General features: G+C 41.2%; 1 protein-coding gene across 2 annotated transcripts in view; it reads left to right on the forward strand.

The window, feature by feature from the left end:
* PLEKHG1 (pleckstrin homology and RhoGEF domain containing G1) overlaps window positions 1-19,896 on the forward strand; it is a 251,468-nt gene that overhangs the window by 189,713 nt on the left and 41,859 nt on the right. For both annotated transcript variants that reach the window (XM_058289684.1, XM_004454551.5), the window contains exons 4-5: window positions 143-243; window positions 14,103-14,172. In XM_058289684.1, coding sequence (XP_058145667.1) covers window positions 143-243; window positions 14,103-14,172 — 171 coding nt within the window. The remainder of the gene's footprint in view (window positions 1-142; window positions 244-14,102; window positions 14,173-19,896) is intronic.

Consider the following 19,896-nt stretch of genomic DNA (forward strand, 5'->3'; position numbering starts at 1 on the left):
AGACATTAATAACAGAGTGGCTCTTTTCTAGAAGTGAAGTTATAGAACACATGGCTAGATAATGACTTGACACTGATGCACAAGACTTGTCTTGCATAATTGAAGAGGGTTGTTCAAGGTATCCTTCTCGTTGGCTTCCCAGGACTACCTGGACTGCATCAGGAACCGGATGCAACTGCCTCTGGGCACCGAAGAAAGAGCAGCCCTTTTTGGAAACATTCAGGATATCTACCGCTTCAATAGGTAAGTGAATCCTCAAAAGACTGTTCTCCATAAGAGTGTTAGGAGATCTTCCCAAATTAACATGGCCTGAGAAAACTGACTACCTGTAATCCCTGATTCAGCTTCTTAAGTTTTGGGGGGCCATGGTGTTTTCTACCCAGAAGCACCCCTGTTTCTAGACCAGCCTCCCTTTTCTTCATTTCCTCTCCATCTTTCTGGCTTGAGAAGAGGTCCCAATCCCTAACGCAACGTGAACCCACCTTGCCTGCCCCACCCATGCCTGCCTTCTCTGGAATTTCTAAAGAGGTCCCTCTGCCCGGGCGTGGGCAGGACCCAGCCACCACATCACAACGACTTCATCCCTTTGTCCAACGTGGATGAAGGACCCACCATGTAGCAGGCACTGGGCTAGAAAAACAACAGTGAACAAGACAAGAACATCTAGGCTCCAGGGAACTGAAGGGGACACACCAGGAAATTAAGTATCTGCAGTATATTGTGATACTTCTTAGAAGGCAAGGTAGTGGGCAGGGGGAGAGCCCAGGCTCTGGAGTCCTCGTTGAGTCTTTAAATGGAGTGAAATCACCACCCCCTGTTTCAAGTCTTTGCTCGAATCTTCGTTTCTCAGTGTGGTTTAGCCACATGCCCTGTTCAGCTCACCTGCACTTCCGATTCCCTGAACCTTTTCCTTTTCTTCCTTTTTCCCACAGCGCTTGTCAATTTCTAGCATAATACATGATTTGCTTTTCCTTCCCCCACCCCTTCCCCCAGATTGCTCCTCAGGGCAGGAATCTCGGCTTCCTCTGTTCCTACCCAAGGGTCTAACACAGTGCCTGGCCCCCAGGAGGCATTCAGACTCCCATTGAATGAATGAATGGAAATAATAGGACTATCGATCTCATGTGGTCACCGTGAAGCTCCAGTGAGCTAATATTCTTATCCTCCCCAGCTCAGTGCAAGCACCAAAACATTAGCCACGGATGATGTCCTGGTATGAAATTCTCTAAGACGCCCTGTCATCTGGCAACCCAACAGTAGGGCAACAACATCCAATCCCTCTTGGCCCACTGAGACGGATCTGTGAGCACCTGGGAGACGACCTCCTGTGCCACTTTTGAATCCCTCAACACCTTGAAAATCAGCCGTGAGCTGGACTCTTTATGGCCTTGTAACTGTAAGCCCCTACCCCAAATAAATGCCCTTTGTAGAAGCCAACAGGGTTCTGGTACTTTGCATCAGCAGCCCGTTTGCTGACTAATACAGGTATAAAACCCTGAATCTGGGACCAGAGTCTCCACGTCCATTTATGTGTTGCTGTTAAAGCAACCCCGTGTAGCAGTCTCTGGTGATCAAACCCTGTGAAACTTCCGGAGCCCACCCATGGCTCCCTAACCTGAAGGAGGCTGGAGGCTGGGGGACCCTGGCCTGGGCCCTCGGGTAGTTCGGCTGAAAGCTGATGGTACCTAGTATTTCTCAAGACTCAAGTACTTCATGCCAGGTACCCTAAAGTTTTGACTGTATGAGCCAATCCCTCTGGCTCCAAACCCAGGCGTCTAATCAGGAGCTGCCCTGCTGGAGTGAAACCCTGTTTTTCAAGGCACAGTTCGTGAAGTCGTGCAGAATCTCTAGGAGGTGATTTTACTCCCTGGAGTTTAAATTGTCCTGCGTATCTTTTTTTTAAATTTTTAAAATTTTTTTTGGAGATTTTTTCCCTTGTTTTAGAGAAGTTGTGAATTTACAGAACACTCATGCATAAAATACAGGATTCCCATACACCACCCACCACTGCCACCTCATGCTGGGGTGGAACATTTGTTACAACTGATGATACCACATTTTTTAAAATAATTGCACTATTAATTAAAGTCCATGGTTTAACTTAGGGTCCACTAAGTGTAGTTCCATGGATTTTTTAAAAAATTCTGTTATCATATACAATCTAACATTCCCCTGTAATCGTATTCAGAGATGCATTGCAGTGCTGTTAATGGAATTTGCAGTGCTGTGCCATCATCACTATCATTCATTAACAAAACTTTACCATCATCTTGACTTAAAGAAAGACGAGGGAATTAACCCCCCTCTGCCAAGTGGTAGGGCCCTTTTGTCATGGAGCCCACGCTGCAGAAGTTGGATTACTGAGAAGATCTTCCCGAATCAGGTGTGTTTAAAATAAATCTGAGTCAGCAAGTGAGTCTCGGAATCCATGAGGCATCCATGAGGTGACACCTAAGTGTCCATGGGGCCACGTTCCTGCCCAGCCCTTGTGCAGATCCCAGTTACATGTCCCCTTCGCGGGCATTATCTCATGGATCAGAATCCTCTTTACAGCCCTGTGCGATGGATAGACGCCTGTTGTATGCATTTCACAGAGGAGAAATTGTTCGCACGAAAGTCCTTTGCTCAAGGACATAGTGCTAGAAATCCAGTCTAACTCATTTTGGGTACCTGGTTGTGTCAAATCTATCTAATATCCTCCACTTTTTCAAGAATGTCTTGTTTAACCTCCGTGGTTGAATTACCTGTGCTGTTTTGGCCCCATCCATTTTTTTTTTAACCATCCTTTTATTTCTTTATTTTTAACAAATCAATTTTATCGGTACATTTAACAAGGCACGAATCTATCCAAAGTGTACCATCAGCAAAAAACAAATAAGCAAACAAACAAAACCCATCCCCTTCTGATCTCTGTGCTTCCCCTGCCATACACAGCGCTGTTCAGTTACCATCTCTAGTTTATTTGTATTTAAATATTTTGTAAAAACAGCTCATATTATATATGCAGTATCACCCATATTCATATTTTACGTGAGGTTTCAGTGTGCAATACAGTTCCATGTTACATGATCTTAGACTTACCCATTCAACCACTGTCATACCCACATAATAGCCCTGCTAGTTACAAACACTGTGTGTCCCCATCTATTTTTATTTCCTTTCCCTTCAATGTGGAGTCTTAATTTAGAGCCCAGTTGCTTCTCAGACTCTCTCATTGATTACCTACAAGGAACCAGCTGTGCTCTTGATTCCTTGTTCTTATTACATTGGATGAGGTAAGAGAATCCGTGTGCCTGTGTAGGTTATTTTCTCTTACGGATCCTTTTTTTATACCTTGTAGCTATTGATTTCAAAGATACAACTATGGGGGCAAATCTATGGTTAGGACTTGAAATAATAAATTTTTAAGTTACTCTTACTACTTTTTCAACATAATTTAATAATTATGTGGCCACGTCGGCAAGACTTAAATCTCAAAAATTAAAGTGGGCAAGAATGAAATGGTTTTATGTTGACCTGAAAAAATTCAGCTGACTGGATCTCTTTCTCCGGAAATACTTCCAAGATACAGAAAAGCAGCGAGTAACGTGATAAGTGCCCACGAACCTCTCCCAACTCTATCAAGGGCTTTCCTTTTGCCATATTTGCTTTTGAAAAATTTCTGAAGCATGAAGACATTGCACATAAAGTTGAATTCCCTTATCATCCCCTCCCCAATCCCACTCTGTTGTGTGGAGGGTGGAACTGGCAAACCAACTCTTCATCATGGGGGCAAAAAGAGGAAGCCAGATTTACAGGGTTTGCCAGTTCCTGTGGTGTAAACACTCCCAGCAGAGCAGATTTCAAGCTGCTAATGTGCCATCACGAAACACAGTATTAGGAGGAAGTGTGCAAAGTTGGCTCTAGCCCCTTGCTGTAACTGTAACTGCTACCCAGCCCTTGGTATTTGCTTCCCATGCATGCCAGTAGTCATCTATTGAAAATATGTGACATGCTTCCACTTTTTTTAAACATGGCATAAATGGTGTCAATCTTTTACAAGTTTTTTCACTCCAGTTCTTTGTTAGCTGCTATGTAATATTCTATTGTGGGATATATTAGTTTTCCCTTTGCCATTGGTGGGTAAGCTTGATCGCCTTTCCTTGTTTACTGGCCACTAAGATTTCTTCTGTGAGTTTCCAGTTCCCATCTCTTGCCCATTTTCCTGTTGAGATGCTTTCTTTCTTGCTGTGTAGGAGTTCTTGATGACTTCTGGCTAGTGGACTGCGTAGGTTATGCGAATTGCCGGTACCCCCAGTATGTGACTTGTCTTTGGACTTTAATTATAGTTTCTTTGGAAAGAAGCTTTATCATGGATAAGTTTGACTACATGAAATTTACTTTTTATAGGATATGGATTTTGTATTGTGTTTAAAAATTGATTTCCCACCCTCAGGTCATGAATGTGTCTCTTTAGTTTTTCTTCTAAGAGTCTTATAATTTTGTGTTTCACATTAGTCCTTAATCTACTAGTTGGCAGAGGTATGATGTAAGGTAGGAAATCTAAATTCTTCTTTTCATGTGGCAAGCCAATTGTCCTACCACTACTTGTTTAAAAATACAACCTCTGCCTGTGATTCACAGCCCCAGCTTGCTCACATACGAAGTTTATATATCCATGCGAGCCTCTTTCTTGGCTCTGTGTTCTCTTTCGTTGCCCCTTCCCTGCCCCAGTACCACATTGTCTTAATCAGTGGATTCACAATACTCTTCATCTTGACCTAGCTTTGCTTGGCTCTTGGCACTTTCAAGTGGCACATTTTTCTTTTAATTGACTTTTCAAGTTCCACAAAGTACTCTGTTGGAATTTTTATTGGAATTATGCTAAATTTAAAGATTCATTTTGGCAGAATTGCTACCTTTAAAATATTGAGTCTTTGTCATACGTCTCTACAATCAAACCTTTTAAAGCATCCTTGAATCATGTTTTAAAATTTCTCCATCACATTCATACATGTAACTTTTAAATATTTACTCCTGGATACATTACAGCTTTTGATGTTATTTTGACTAGAACATCTTTTCTATTGTTTTGATTAGCTATTGTTTTGATACAGGAGTGCTTTCCATTCTTACATGTTGATACTAAAGCTATCCAACTTTCTGAACTTTCCCGTTAGTTCTAAGAGTGTTATACAGGTGCCAGGGATTTTCTGTGGAGACAATGAAATTGAAAATGAGATTATTCTGTCTCCTTTTCAGTTCTCCTACCCTTATGTCTTTTTCTAATCTTATTACTTTAAGTCTTCTCATCTGATGTTGATTAGATTGGCCTCCTTTTCTTGTTTGTGACTTTAGCAGCAATGCTTTAACTGCTTTACCATTAGGTAAGATGTTGCTGTGGGACTTAAATAAACACTCTTACTGTTTTGCTATGATTTTATTGTGAATGGCTCTTGAATTTTATCTAATGCTCTGTTTTTCTCCTTCAATTCATAATATGGTATATTACATTCATAGGCATTGTGATTTGAACCCCACATACATTATTCTAATAAGCCCTTTCTGGCCAGGGTATCTTATATTTTTTATGCACTGATGAATTTTATTTGTCTGTATTTTTTAAAGACATTTTTCATGCATGTTTACAAAAGAGATTAGTGTATCATTTCTTTCCTTGTATTGTATTTGTTCACTTTTGGTAAATGACTAGATTTACCAAATTTCCCATCATGAAATGTTTTGGAGCACAGTTGAGAGTTCATTGTTGTTTTCTTTTCATTAGCCAAATCTCTCTGTCTCTCTTCATCCCCAGAAACTTAAGTCTCTGGTTTGGTGTCTAGAATAAATTCCCGAATAGTCAGGAAACTGGGTCAGTCAAATAAAACCACTTTCCTTGTTTGAACCTGCCCTCTAAAATCCCAAAACATTTTCTTTCTGCCAACCAAAGAAGTAGAAATGCCGGTTGTATTATACAGCGTCCCTCTCTTGGAGCAGAGAAGGGTTATCTCAACTGTAATTTGAATCTTTCTTTTAAGAATGAGGAGTGAAGAAAGAGAGAGGGTTCCTCCGTCTTGAATTTCTAAAGAGAGAGGGTTCCTCCGTCTTGAATTTCTATTTTTAAATTGTTTCTTAGCATATTAAAATCATCCACGCTCTCTCCCTCCCTCCAAGGATCAGAGTTAAGTTTTTCCTGTTCTTACAGCTCTTTCTCTTTATTTGATAATGCTATGTTGAGGGACTCCTGTGTATAAAACGCTGGTCTAGTGGTATGAAGATGAATGAAATCACTGTATAACAGAGGCAATAAATCATGTAATCAAGGAATGAACAGATGGCTTTGAGCACTCTGAGGCACATGCAGCTCATCATATCTGAGAAGGCAGTGAAAGAGAAAAGACAAAAAAATTATTTGGGCCTGGCGTTTTTTTTCCCCTTGAAATGCAATTTAGGAAATGAATCAATCCATAAGACAACAAAGCAAAGGAAGATGGGACAGTTACCTGTCCTTTTAGTGCATTTTCACACCACCAAAGTGTCTCTAGCTTCCACACAATGGTATAAATATTTTACCCCAGGCTTTTTGCAACTGGACATTTTCCAGGTATTGCTAATAGATCATTAAAATTAATGGGCCACTTGGTGCTATTAACCACACCCCATCTTTCTCTTCCCACATCACACATGCAGCAAGTTACAACTCCAGCAGACCTCGTTAACAAGGTGCAGAGGGAAGCAGACTTGGCCCAGTGGTTAGGGCATCCACCTACCACATGGGAGGTTCGCGGTTCAAACCCCAGGCCTCCTTGACCCATGTGGAGCTGGTCCACGTGCAGTGCTGATGCGCGCAAGGAGTGCTGTGCCACACAGGGGTGTCCCCCATGTAGGGGAGCCCCATATGCAAGGAGTGCGCCCTGCAAGGAGAGCCACCGAGCGCGAAAGAGAGTGCAGCCTGCCCAGGAATGGTGCCGCACACATGGAGAGCTGACACAACAAGATGATCCAACAAAAAGAAACACAGATTCCCCGTGCTGCTGATAAGGATAGAAGTGGTCACAGAAGAACATACACAGTGAATGGACACAGAAAACAGACAGCTGGAGGGCAGGGGAGGGGGAATTAAATAAATAAATAAATCTTTAAAAAAAAAAACAACAAAAAACAAGGTGCAGGGAAAGGAAGTGGTGCTTAGTCCATTGCCAACCTGAAGGAGAGAGGTTCCATTCTCAAATCTTATTCCGTGGCAAGCAGTAGAATCTTCAGGGTCATAATACGATTCCTGTCTTCAAGTTCACATCAGGAGTCAGAGAAAATGTTACGTGTATGTAACACCTTTCTGTAGAAAAAACAACTGCAGCATTTTCCCTTCTTCAGACCTGAGCTTAGGCAAGGAATCTTCTAATTTTATTTTTCATAGTCCTACTCAAATAGAGGAGATATTTGGGATAATCAGTCAGGGAAAAGGAAAAATATTCCTATCCTAAAGACAGATGACTCTCATCTAGTTTTACTTTTGGATGTGAAACAGAATCCATGAGTCGCTTCTTCCTCCCAGTGTACGTGGATGGTCAGACATTGGAATGTAGATGCAACAAAGATCCCAGTCCCGACCCCCATTAGACTGTAAGCCCCCCAAAGAACAAGCTTGTTTCTGGTCTTTAGGAAGCATCCTCAGTGGCCAACACACAGCATCCCGTGGCCCTGCCTGTGTCCCCAAGGTACTTGGCATGTTAAATGATAGTTACTTGCCACCCGGTATCCCCACACTCCTGGTTACTCTCCAAACTCCAGTTGTACTGGCTTCCTTTCTACACCTCAAAGAAGAATACACTAAGCTCTTTCCCACCTGGGAACAGAGAGGTTCAGGGGACCCTCCATGTTGAACAGCATGACTCCTATTCCCTCCCTCCAGCTGGTGCTGAGAACACAACAGTCAATCTTCTCCCGTGCAGGTGGGAGTTGGGAGACCACCTGCCAAAACTAACTATCCCACGTGAAGACTGGCACATACTGACAGAAACCCCCAATGAATCTGCTCAGCAAAATCGTTCATGAGCAGTGCTTCTCAAAGTTGGGTCTGTGGACTCCTGGAGGTCCCTGAGTCCCTTTCAGGGGATCTTTGAGGTCAAAGATATTTTCCATAACTATGTTTCATATTTTTCAAAGCTGTTCTTTGTCGTCTGACATTTGCACTGTTGTATAAAAGTAATGGTGAGCAAAATGGTGGTGCAGTTGCACAATCAAGGCAGTGATACAAAACTGCTTTTCACTGCCATGTACTTGCACTTTTAAAAAAGAGACCAGTTTCACTTAAGATGATGCAGTAAAAATTAATTTTATTCAATTTCCACTCTTGAGCGTACATCTTTTTAAGCGAAATGGAAGTAGACAAAAAACCCTTCTATTTTCAAGTTGCCTTAAGGACAAGTTCTTGTGAGATTGTTTGAGTTGCCAGCTAAACTAGCCACTTTTTTCTTAGGACAAATTTTTACTTTGAAGAATAACTGATAAAAATGCTACAATACGAAGACTTGTTTTTAAATGAAGGTTTAAAATTCCTACATTTGTTGCCAATGATAAAATGTGAGCTTTTAAGTGAAAATTAGAAATTTGGAAAACTTGAACCTGACACCATGAGTATGACAGCTCCCCAATATTATAAGATTTTTCTGATGAAAACTTGTACCTGCTACCATGTGCTTGACAGCTTCCCAGTATTTTACGATGTTTCTAATGAGGTCATTGGTGTTATCAACAAATGAGACCTCTGATATTTCATGTTAAAATTACTATTTGGAAAGTCTGCGTAACTCAGTGTGCTGGTTTGGAGCGATGTACCCCAGAAACACATGTTCTTGAACTCAATCCATTCCTGTGGGTGTGAGCCCATTTTAAGTAGGACACGTTGATAAGGTCACTTGAGGTAAGGTGTGGCCCAGGATGGACAGGTCTTAATCCTACTACTGAAGACCTTATAGGAAAAGTGAAAAGCAAACAAACAACAAAAAAAAAGCAAAACAAAACCACAGAGGGAGCAGCCAGAAGCTGAAAGTCAGTGGAACCCAGAAAAGAAGGGAAGATCAGGAGGAGCCACCACATGCATTTCCATGTGACAGAGGAGCCCAGGACCAAGGATCACCTGCAGCCAGACCCAGAATGCCAGTCTTTGGGAAGAAAGCATCACCTTGATAAGGCCTTGATTTGAACTTCCCCTAGCCTCAAAACCATGAACCAATAAATTGCCATTGTTTAAGCCATGGTATTTGCTTTAGCAATGAAGATACTAAGACAATGAACCAATATTTTCCAAATGATGAATGCACAATATTAAAAAAAAAAATCATGCATTAATAAAATGCATCTTTAAAAGTGCAAGATGGACCAATGGATGTTAAAGTAACAGGGTTCAATACATTGGTAGGGTTTCAGACACCACCTAATCTTTAAGAAAGTACCATTGGTTGAGTTTCAGTGTAATGTGAAAGAAGGTTATCCACACTTACCTGAAAAGGCTGTTAAAATACTCCTCTGTTTTCCAGGGACATGTCTGTATCAGGCTGGTTTTTTTATACTTCAACCACCACGACAAATTGTTACCTATTGAACACAGAAGCAGATGAGAGGAGCCAGCTGTGTTATATTGAGGTGGACATTATTGATGTGCAAAAATATGAAATGCCAATTTTCTCAATATTTTCTCTGTCACATAAAATATAGTTGCATTCATAAAAAGTTATTTATATTAATATGTATGGCACTTCTTATGAAATGAATTGATAAACGTTTGAATTATTCCACTTTAGTTTCTAACATAGTAAATATCAAAAGATATAATCCACATAGAGTTTTTAAAAGTTTAGGGTGGTCCTGACATCAAACAGTTTTAGAACCACTGCCTTAGAGTGAGAAGCACTGCACGAGATTCTGCCTCTGTAGTTTATAGTCAGCATTGTGATGTCTCAGCTCCAGATATGAAAGGACAAACCAAAATCCCCAGATGTTTGAGGAGAGACTCTGACATGGAGGACAGAAGCCAAAATGATCAAACTGAGAAAAAAAGAAACTCAGCAGAAACAGAAGGGATGCAAAGAGCAGGAAAGAAACATCCCCAAACAGTAATATCCTTGGAGATAAGAGATTTTACACCCATGAAACAAAAATAGACACATAAGCAAGAAATATCCAAAGAGCATGCTAAAAAAATTTTTTTGAAACAAAAATCACATAGGAGAAATGAAAAAGTACAATAGAAGGATAGAAAATAAAGTTTATAAAATGTCCCAGAAAATAGAACACTAAATAAGAAGATGAAAAATAGGAGAGAAGGAATAAGAAAATTTAGATGATTAGACCACAAGACCCAAAATCCAATAACAAGAGCTTCAGATTGAGAGAGAAGAGAAAATGGAGAGAGCTTATAATAAAGGCTTTTTTTTTCTTACTGTTTTTTTAAAGAAGCTTATAGTTTACACTTTACACTGCACAATTTTATAGGTTTTCACAAAATGTATAATGGCCTATATCTGTGATTGCATTGTCATGCAGCACAATTTCTATGTCCCCCAAATGCCCTCAGTTGCACCTCTTCTTCCCTCTCCCTCCACTCAGAACCTCTGTTGGCCACTGCCTTTATATCAATGATAGAAGTTCTTCCATTGCTAGGATAAGAATAAGTCTATTTTAGTCCTTATTTGCCTTCCTCCCTTATGTTTGTTCATTTCTCACCTTGAGGATTTGGGGATGGTGATGCTCACACAGTTTTTGATTGAGAGGGTGCTGAGATCTCATGGGACAAATGAATGGAACTGTTGCTTGTAGTTGTAGATACTTTGTTTTTTGGGGATGGGTTTTGCCCATCATCATCCTATTATCAGTTGTCCTGGGTGGACTCAGTGAACTGGAGAGTAGTTGCTGAAACTCTGTGGAGATTCAGGACCCAACTGGCATACGAACAGACTGAAGACTCAGTTTCTGGGACATACACCTAATGAGTATAGTGCCAACCATAGGTCTAAATAAAAGGGGTAGAAGAGTCATGTGTAGGGGAACCACAGTGAGTCCAATCCTGGTACATAAGGGCATATATATTCCAAACTAAGGTCCACTGACGATGCCAAATTCCTCAGATTGTCTGCCCTGCCTACAGTATGCAGATGTCTCCAGAGTCCCCAGGAGCGCCGCTGCTTGAGGCACTGTTTACTGTGGCAGTCAGTGAGATTCTCCTAAGAAGTACATAAGCGTAACCTCTGGGATGACCTCCTGACTCACTTTGAAATCTCTTAGCCATGAAACTCATTTGTATTTAATATTTCCCCCTTTGGTCAAGTCTTTCGCCAAATGGATTGCTAGTTGGGACTTGGTAATCATCCCCTTGGTGCCTGGGAGGCTCATCCCTGGGAGTCATGTCCCACGTCAGGGTGGGTGGGGAAGGCAGTGCATTTATATACTGAGTTTGGCTTAGAGAAAGGCCACATTTGAGCAACAAGGTAGCTTTCAGGAGGTAACTCTCAGGCAATATATAATACTAGGCTAAGTTTTAATTTCACAAAAATGTGGTTCATAAGTACAACCATCAATATCAAGGGCCTGGCATAATGGTGTGCCCTCCTTCACGAGGCATTGCCTGTGTACTCGGAATTCTTTTCACTTAAATAGAGAATGTAACAGGACTTCCCAGGATAGGAATTCCATATTTTTGGTTACTGTGTGGGTCTCCTCCCACTGAGACAATGACCCATGACCACTTGAACATATTCATATGCAATAGAGACTTGTCTCAGGTGCACCACTCCCCATGCACCCCCCCCCACCACCAACACCCCACACCAGTGACCCTCCGCTGCCCAGTTTTGTCCCCTCTGCAATCAAAGACCTCCCCAAACCAAAGCCAAAAAAAAAACCAAAATAATTTAAAAATTACAAATAAAATACAAAAACAAAAAAAATAAAAATAATAAAATTGAAGTAAAATTTAAAAATAAAATAATTTTTTTCAATGTGTCTTTCATCACTCTAAGATATGTTATCATTTTTGTATAGTGACAGTTCTTCTGTATGCACCCCCCAGTGTCTTATTTTTTTAGTTTTATCTTCAAAGAAGCTTTAGGTTGCAGAAAAGCCGCATTGAAAATATCAGGGATTCCCATATACCCAACCCCCTCCCCCTCTCCAACTCTTTCCTTATTAATAACATTTTACATGTGAATGGTACATTTGTTGCAATTGGTGTACAAATATTGAAGCTTGCTCCTAAGCATGGTCAGTGGTTTACATGATGGTTTACACTTTGCACCATGCACTTTGATAGGTTTTGACAACATTTAAATTGATTTGTGCCTGTCATTGCAAGATCAGGCAGAACAAATCCAGTGCCCTAAAAATGCCCTGTGTTCCGTCTAATCTATTCTTCCCCTCCCCTCCCCTCCCCTCGGAACCTATGGTAACCATGAAGTTTCCATTTTTTGAAGAATAAGGTTCATTGTTAATTGCAATAATACTGAGGGCTGGACAGATAGGTCTGTTTTCTTTTATTAGGCACTGCCTATGTTCTTGAGAGATTCTTGTCCCTCTAATTGAGAACATAGCAGGACTCCCCAGGATGAATTCACTGATGGGATATATTGTTATATTAAGGAATTATGAATATTTAGGTGGCATAGGGGTACTGTGGTATGTATACATTTGTGTATTTACATAGGCACATTCATATACATCCTGATATTTTATGGTATCAGTTATATAATTCCTGGTAATTGCCTCAAAATAATCTGTGTTGATAACTGAGAGAGGCCATGTGGATCACTGTTGAAGTTAGGGATAGGTGCATGAAAATTCATTATATAATGCTCACCACTTCTATATATGTTTGAAATTTTCCATAATAAAAAGTTTTAAAACAAATAAATAAAATGTTCAGCAGGAAAAAAAAAGAGCTTATCAGATGTGTGCACACAGTGAGGTGAGATTTATATTTCTGGTCCAAATGAGGCGGGTAAGTTAGGGATACGCACTGAGAAAAGAGACTGTTTTCGCTCCAGGGAAAACAAAGCCATACGAGAAAGGAGATGTAAGCCTGGAATACTGCCAGGGTCGGCTGGGAATAGTATTGACATAGTCTGAAAAGTGTAAGCACTTGATTTTTCATCTAACCAACTTTCCTAATAGAACTAAGTGGAAGATGGAATCCCTTGGAAGATGCGAGGAGGGGAAGTGTGGGGACATTAGCAAGTCAGTAATATCCGAAACTCAGAAGTACTGAAAAGGCAGTATTGGCGTGTTTAGAAATGCAGATCTCCCTACAGCAGAAGCAGCTGAAGAGCTGACAGCGCATCTGAGGCAGGGTGGCGGAGAATGGGAAGTAGGAGTCAAGGAACCGGTTCTTTTTATCATAATCCTTGTAGAATGATTAACTTTTTAATTATGTAGTGTAGAGCCGATTCAAATAAACACTCAAAATATTTATCAGAGCAATTTCTACCGAGAGCAATTTGGAAATGTTAACGCCGACGCTGAGAGTGTCCTTCGACCCGGCAATTCCACTTGTAGAATTTGATCCAGTAGGGAGAAGTGTGTAAATTAGTTACGGTGCATTCGCCCCATGGGACGTGATGCGGTTCCTTAAAATAATGATATTGCCGTTACAAGTCATGCAGACTTAGATTCAAGGAGAGTTACCTCTCCCTAGCAGGGCTTGCCTTAAGAGCACTGTCTCTCATGATCATTTCCTATTTTGTCACGTCGTCATTCATTGACTGGCTCTTGTGAAGTCCATAGATCAGGGTCAAGCCTCACTCTGTGCTGCACCTGGCACCCAGACACCCACCTGACGAGTGAACCGGTGTGTGTGAGCAAGCGTGCGGACCACAACAAACACCTAGAAGGCTTGGAATCAGGGTAGGGCTCATCGCTGGGTTGGGGGCTGCAGGCCCGACCTGTGCGTCACCACCCGCTCCACCATGTCACTGTCAGACCACGGGCCAATGTCTTAGATACGGTGACATTAGCTCCCCAGTTGTGCAATTTAATATGATCATTCATAGATGCCACACAAATATCTCAACTTCTGAGTTACGTAAAACTACAATCTAATACTTCCTGGGTTTTTTTGTTTTGTGTTTTTTTAGTGAACTTCTCCACGATTTGGAAAACTGTGAGAATGATCCTGTGGCTATAGCAGAGTGTTTTGTGTCCAAGGTAAGAAGGATACATTTCTCTCTGGTCCAACCAAGACAGAAAATCCAGATTGTGTGCGCATTTACGGTTAAAACAACTGCTTTCTTCCACAGTGGGTGGAGTTCTCACGATCTTGTTCTCTGGCTCTCGCTCTGTTTTTTTCCTCCAGCAAGGAAGATATTTGGGGGAGGGAGATGCTAGCTTAATAGTTGTCCCAGACCTTGTCTAGTAACCGAATGATGTTACTCACTTTTTCCTAGGGGAAAAAAAAAAAAAAAACATTAAGTTTGTGGGAAGGCAAGTCCAGAACAGAAGAATTTTAGAAAAATAAATACATAGAAATGATCACTCAACAAGTTATAAATAAAATCCATTCAAATATAAATGAATATTTTGTATATAACACATATGACACTAAAATTAGCAGTTGGGGGGAATAAAGAGAAGCACATTAACTCCTGTGTCTTAAAAACGCATTCTCCTTTTTGTACGTTTTCCTTAAGCCACATTGGCGGTTCACACAACTACAAGGAAAAGGTAGACATCGGGGTCCTGAGACACACGAGGCAGTGCCCACCACATGGCTTTTTCAGCCTCCTGCCTGGAGAACATAGAATCTCACCTTGTGATCAAAGTTTCTCTTAAAAACTCACCATCTTTTATTTGGAAAACCTCGGGTCGAAATGGTTTGGAGCAAAACCCCGTGTGACTTCTGCAGCCGTGGGTTCAAGTGTATAGAGGTATAAGCAAAGTTCACGACCGTGCTTCGGGATCACCCGAGAATTAGCCCCTCATTCAGAGCCCCAAAGTCCGGTGTGAACTTGGAGGTGTCCTCCTGGCCTGAGCTGGTTCCAGATCATTCCACCTTGTCATTCTGACCCCATCTGGATGATGATGAAGCCACACAACATACCTGGCTTTTACTGGAGTGAAGGTCCCTAAAGGCAGTTGGACGGGCTGGGGCTCTCCCCGCTCCGTGGGTGTGCGTGCTAACTTAGGAAATGTTTGTGCACACTCATTCACACCCACGAGTCTTTTCACAAGTCGCTTCTGCCGTAATTCTCCTACACATTTGGGATTTGAAAAAGAGAAGGAAAATGAAAGGGGGAAATGGGTGAGAAGACGGGCCAAGCCTATCAAAGAAGTTCTGCTAAAATAACCACAGCACAGAAGTTTTCGGAAACATCTGGGCTTTTCCGGTAACTAATCAGAAGCTGATTAAAGAGGTTCCAGCGTACGCTCCGCTCTGGCTTAATGATTCACATAAAAGTCTGTTGAAGTGCCCCAGTGCCAAATCCCAGGTCATGTTTTTCGTTGTCACGGTGCCAGGTTTCATTAGAAGCCGGGCTTCGGCGCCCCCCACTCTGCCTTGTAAGCAGGGAGGTGTGAGGGAGCACTGAGGGACTGGCACAACCTGCTTTCTCACTCAGCACCCTGAAATTGAGTTGTTAAGTTTTCTGGAACACAAGCAGCTGCTCAACTCAGGGAGGAACGGAAAATTGCTTTAATTGAGAGACCGTTCATGGAAGAGGGCGAGCCGGCGGTCTGCTTTTATCTGAATCGCTGAGGCTTAGGAAAAGATCCGTCTTTGACCTTTCCTACGTTTGTGGTGTGTGTGGGTTAAAGTACTGTGGCTTCTTCCCTGCTGCTTAGGAAAGAAGAAGGAGCCGCAGAAGCCGTCGGCTGGAGGGGTAGAAATAAAATTCCTACCGGGCCACTGGCTCGTCCCTACCTGAGCACTGGTCTGCTCTTAGGGCTGTGGAAGCACCTGGGACAGATTTCCTTTGCTTCCCGCCATCCCCTCCACCCTCATCTCCATCCTTCACCTGGTCTTTCCAGCAGAGCAGACCCTTGGCCACATGTAGGAGGGTCAAAATTTGTCCTTGGGGCCCCAGCCTTGCTCCCTGCCCCAAGAGGTGACTTTGACCCTTCAGTGTCCAGACCTCACCCACCCACTGACTGAAATGATCCTCAAGGAAACATGAGGATAGTCATGTCACTAGAATAAAATCGAGGCAACGCCACCTTACCTGTAAGCTATTGGCATATAAAGTCTTTTCTCATATTGCCCAGTGAAAACTTTCCAGGTATCAGAAAGTGTGTGTGTGTGTAAGAGAGAAAGAGATGGACACTGTGGCAGAGGAAACCCTAAAATCAAAGGATTTCTTTATTTTGGTTATTTATTCAATAAATATGTGAGTGCACTATGTATCGGATTGGCCAGCCCTGTCTAATATTTTAATACTTTGATAAGTAAAGTCTGATTTCTCTATCATCTCTAATTACAATTTGAAAGAATGAATGACTAGAAGGCAATGTCTGTTGGATAATTTATCATTACTTTCTTTTTCCCTACAAACTTCTAAAAAGGATTTGGTGATAATATATATAAAAAGTAAGGATGAACTAATTAAAGACTATTGATTACTGTGGAGAAAAAAAGCATTGTTCAAAAGGTCCAAAGAGCTTTACAAATCTGCATGTGATTCTGTATCAAGGTTATTTATATAGGAGATTTAAATCAAAACATTCAAATTTAAGATAGGAACAGAGCTGAGATGTCAAAAAGTGCACAGAAATTCAATTTCGCAGAAGTCTTGAGGTTTTATTAAATGAGATGCTATTCTTTTCGGTAATATTTGTTACTGAAAAAGACAAAAAACAACCCAGAAGTCCATAAACAAGAGGCTGGTTGAATAAGCCATTGTGTAGCCACATAATGGAGTATTATGCAGTAATAAAAAGAGAGAAGGAGCGGGTATAGCTCAGTGGTTGAGCGCCTACTTCCTAGGTACAAGGTCCTGGGTTTAATCCCAGTACCTCCTTAGGGAAAAAAACAAACAAACAAACAAACAAAAAAAGATGAAGAATATCTCAAAATACTACTGTGACATGAAAAATTTTTGATAAAAATATATATAGCATGTTGTTCTGAAAGTGTTGTCACTGGTAGACAAATAGCCTCAGCACCGCTTGGGAACTTGTCAGAAAAGCTATTTCTCAGACTCACCCTAGACCTACTGAACCCAATCCTCTGTGGGGTAGAACCCAGCAATCTGTGTTTTAACCAGCCGTCCAGGTGACAGCCAGTGCGCTAAAGCATGTTTCTATTTAAGAAACAAGGGGATATGCCTATAGTTAAATGCTTAGTTAAAAAAAAACAAAACTTGGAAGACTGAACTGTAAAACTGAAAATTAGTACCTTTGAGGGAAGGGAGAGGAATAGGTTTCCATAAAAAGGAAGAGATGTTAGATATGAAGATGCATTTCTTTACAGACTTGACTTTGAAACCATGTAAATATTTTACGTAATTATAAAACAAAATCAAGGTTTTAAAAAAAGCAGTCACTGGGAAACAGATGTGGCTCAAGCGATTGGGCTCCCGTCTACCATCCAGGAGGTCCAGGGTTCAATTCCTGGGGCCACCTGGTAAAGGTGAGCTGTCCTGAGCGGAGAGCTGGCCTGCGCAGGAGTGCTGGCTGCACAGGAGAGCTGGCCCGTGTGGTGAGCTGGCCCAAGCAGAAAGCTGGCATAGCCAGATGACATAACAAAAAAAGAGACACAGCGAAGAGACAATAAGAGACGCAGCAGACCAGGGACTGAGGTGGTGCAAAAGACTGGGCACCTCTCTCCCACTCCAGAAGGTCCCAACATCAGTTCCCAGTGCTTCCTAAAAAGAAGACAAGCAGGCACAGAAGAACACATAGCAAATGGATGCAGAGAGCAGACAGTGGGGGGGGGGGGGGGAGGAATAAATAAATAGGTAAAAATCTTAAAAAAAAAAAAAAAGCAGTCACTTAAAATTGAAAGCAAAATGAAATACACGAATCTAATTGTGTATCCAGTTGATGGCATAACCAGACCTAGATTTCCCATCAATTTAAAAATACACCACTGGGGAGTGGATGTAGCTCAAGTGATTGGCTGATTCCCATGTGTGAGGTCCTGGGTTAATTCCCTGGTACCTCCTTAAAAAAATACACTATGGGAGAAAGACTACAAATACATCATAACTATTTTCAGTAATATTGAAATTATTGAGTGTATGGTGGAGTAAAGCAAATGAGAATTTTCATTGGTGTCACGGAGAACTAGAATTTGTTGGAGAAAGAATCTTACAGACATACAGTTAACGGAGGTTTATCCAAAGCTTTATAGTCCCTTATTTGAATTGCAAGTATTAGAATGAATTAAAGATGTATTTTATCTTTAAAAAAAAAAAAGACCATATTTCCTAACCCTGTCCACCAAAAACTGCCCAAGCAGCAAGGCAACCCTGAAGCCCAGATGTGGTCTCCAAATACTTTTTCCTACCAAAAGGAATCGAGGTTCCTGGAAGAACTGGTGTGAGACAGGAATTGTACAGTATGTTCTGGCATATCCTGTCCTAACGGAAAACAAGGAAGCGTCAACTACTCCAGGGTACGTCACGCTTTCTCGGGAACCACGTTCAAGGAGAGGCTCCTGCCAGCCAAAGATGGACTTACTTGAGCAGCAGTAAAGATAATAACTGAAAACAACTGGAACTCATTACATAACTTTACACTCATGAATTACAGCATTTTTTTTCCCGGAAAAGTCAACTGGTCACTTTTTCAGGATTCTAGAGAAGCAACTCATTATTTTGAAAATTAAGGGAGAGACTCAAGCATTTATTCCACCTTTCTTATACAAGCCACAAACTGCAGGGTGTCCTTTTTGGAAGAATTCTGACTAATAAATGAAGAAGGAATGATAGAATTCACAATATCACCGTTTTCAATCCCTGGTGGATTAATAGATGAGGTAAAACTGCCAATGGCCATTGACATCACCAAAAGAGAGACAACCGGACATCATGGGCCCTTGATGGAATTACGTACCATCTATTAGGTATTTGTGCCAAATGATGGAGCCTGAATCAGATCGAGCTTCTAGATAGAACTTCCAAACCACAAGAAATGCAGGGGGCAGGGGGCCACACTAAGGGAGACCAGGGAGGTAATCTGCAAGATCATGACTCTGGGAAACTGCAGGAGAAATGATCTGATTTCTTCAACAAATTGCAAGAGGGAAAATGATAAGGGGAGATTTATAGATTAAAGAGTGCTAAGAGAATCATCAGCCAATTGCTATGTCTGGACTTTATGTGGATTCCAAGTCAATCAAACATACTATAAAAATATAAAAGCCCTGGCTATTCCACTTCTGGGTATAGACTCCAAAAAATTGAATGCAGGGCCTTGAACAGATATTTGCACACCAGTGTTCATAGTGATGTTTTTCACAATTGCCAAAAGATGAAAGCAACCCAAGGGTCCATCCACCAATGGATGGATAAGTAAAACGTGGCATAATCATATAGTGAAATATTATTCAGCAATAAAAGAATGATGTTCTGAACACAGATGAATCTTGAGGACATCATATTGAGTGAAATAAGCCAGACAGAAAAGGACAAGTGTGGTACAATGTCCCTGTTTTGAAATAACTAGAATAGGCAAATTCAGAGTCAGATACTAGAATACAGGTTACCAGGGTTTGGGGTGGGCATAGGGAATGGGGAATTGATGGCTAATTGGTACAGTTTCTGTTTGGTATATTGGTAAAGCTTTGGTAATGGATGGTGGTGATGGTAGCACAACATTGGGAATGCAATTTATTCTACTGAATTATATACTTGAATGTAGTTAAAAGGGGAGATTTTAAGTTGAATATATTTTATCAGAATTAAAAAAATTTAAGAAACTATACTTAAAATTTCT

This window comes from Dasypus novemcinctus, chromosome 28 (assembly GCF_030445035.2).
Source record: "Dasypus novemcinctus isolate mDasNov1 chromosome 28, mDasNov1.1.hap2, whole genome shotgun sequence".
In the NCBI taxonomy this organism is placed as follows: domain Eukaryota; kingdom Metazoa; phylum Chordata; class Mammalia; order Cingulata; family Dasypodidae; genus Dasypus; species Dasypus novemcinctus.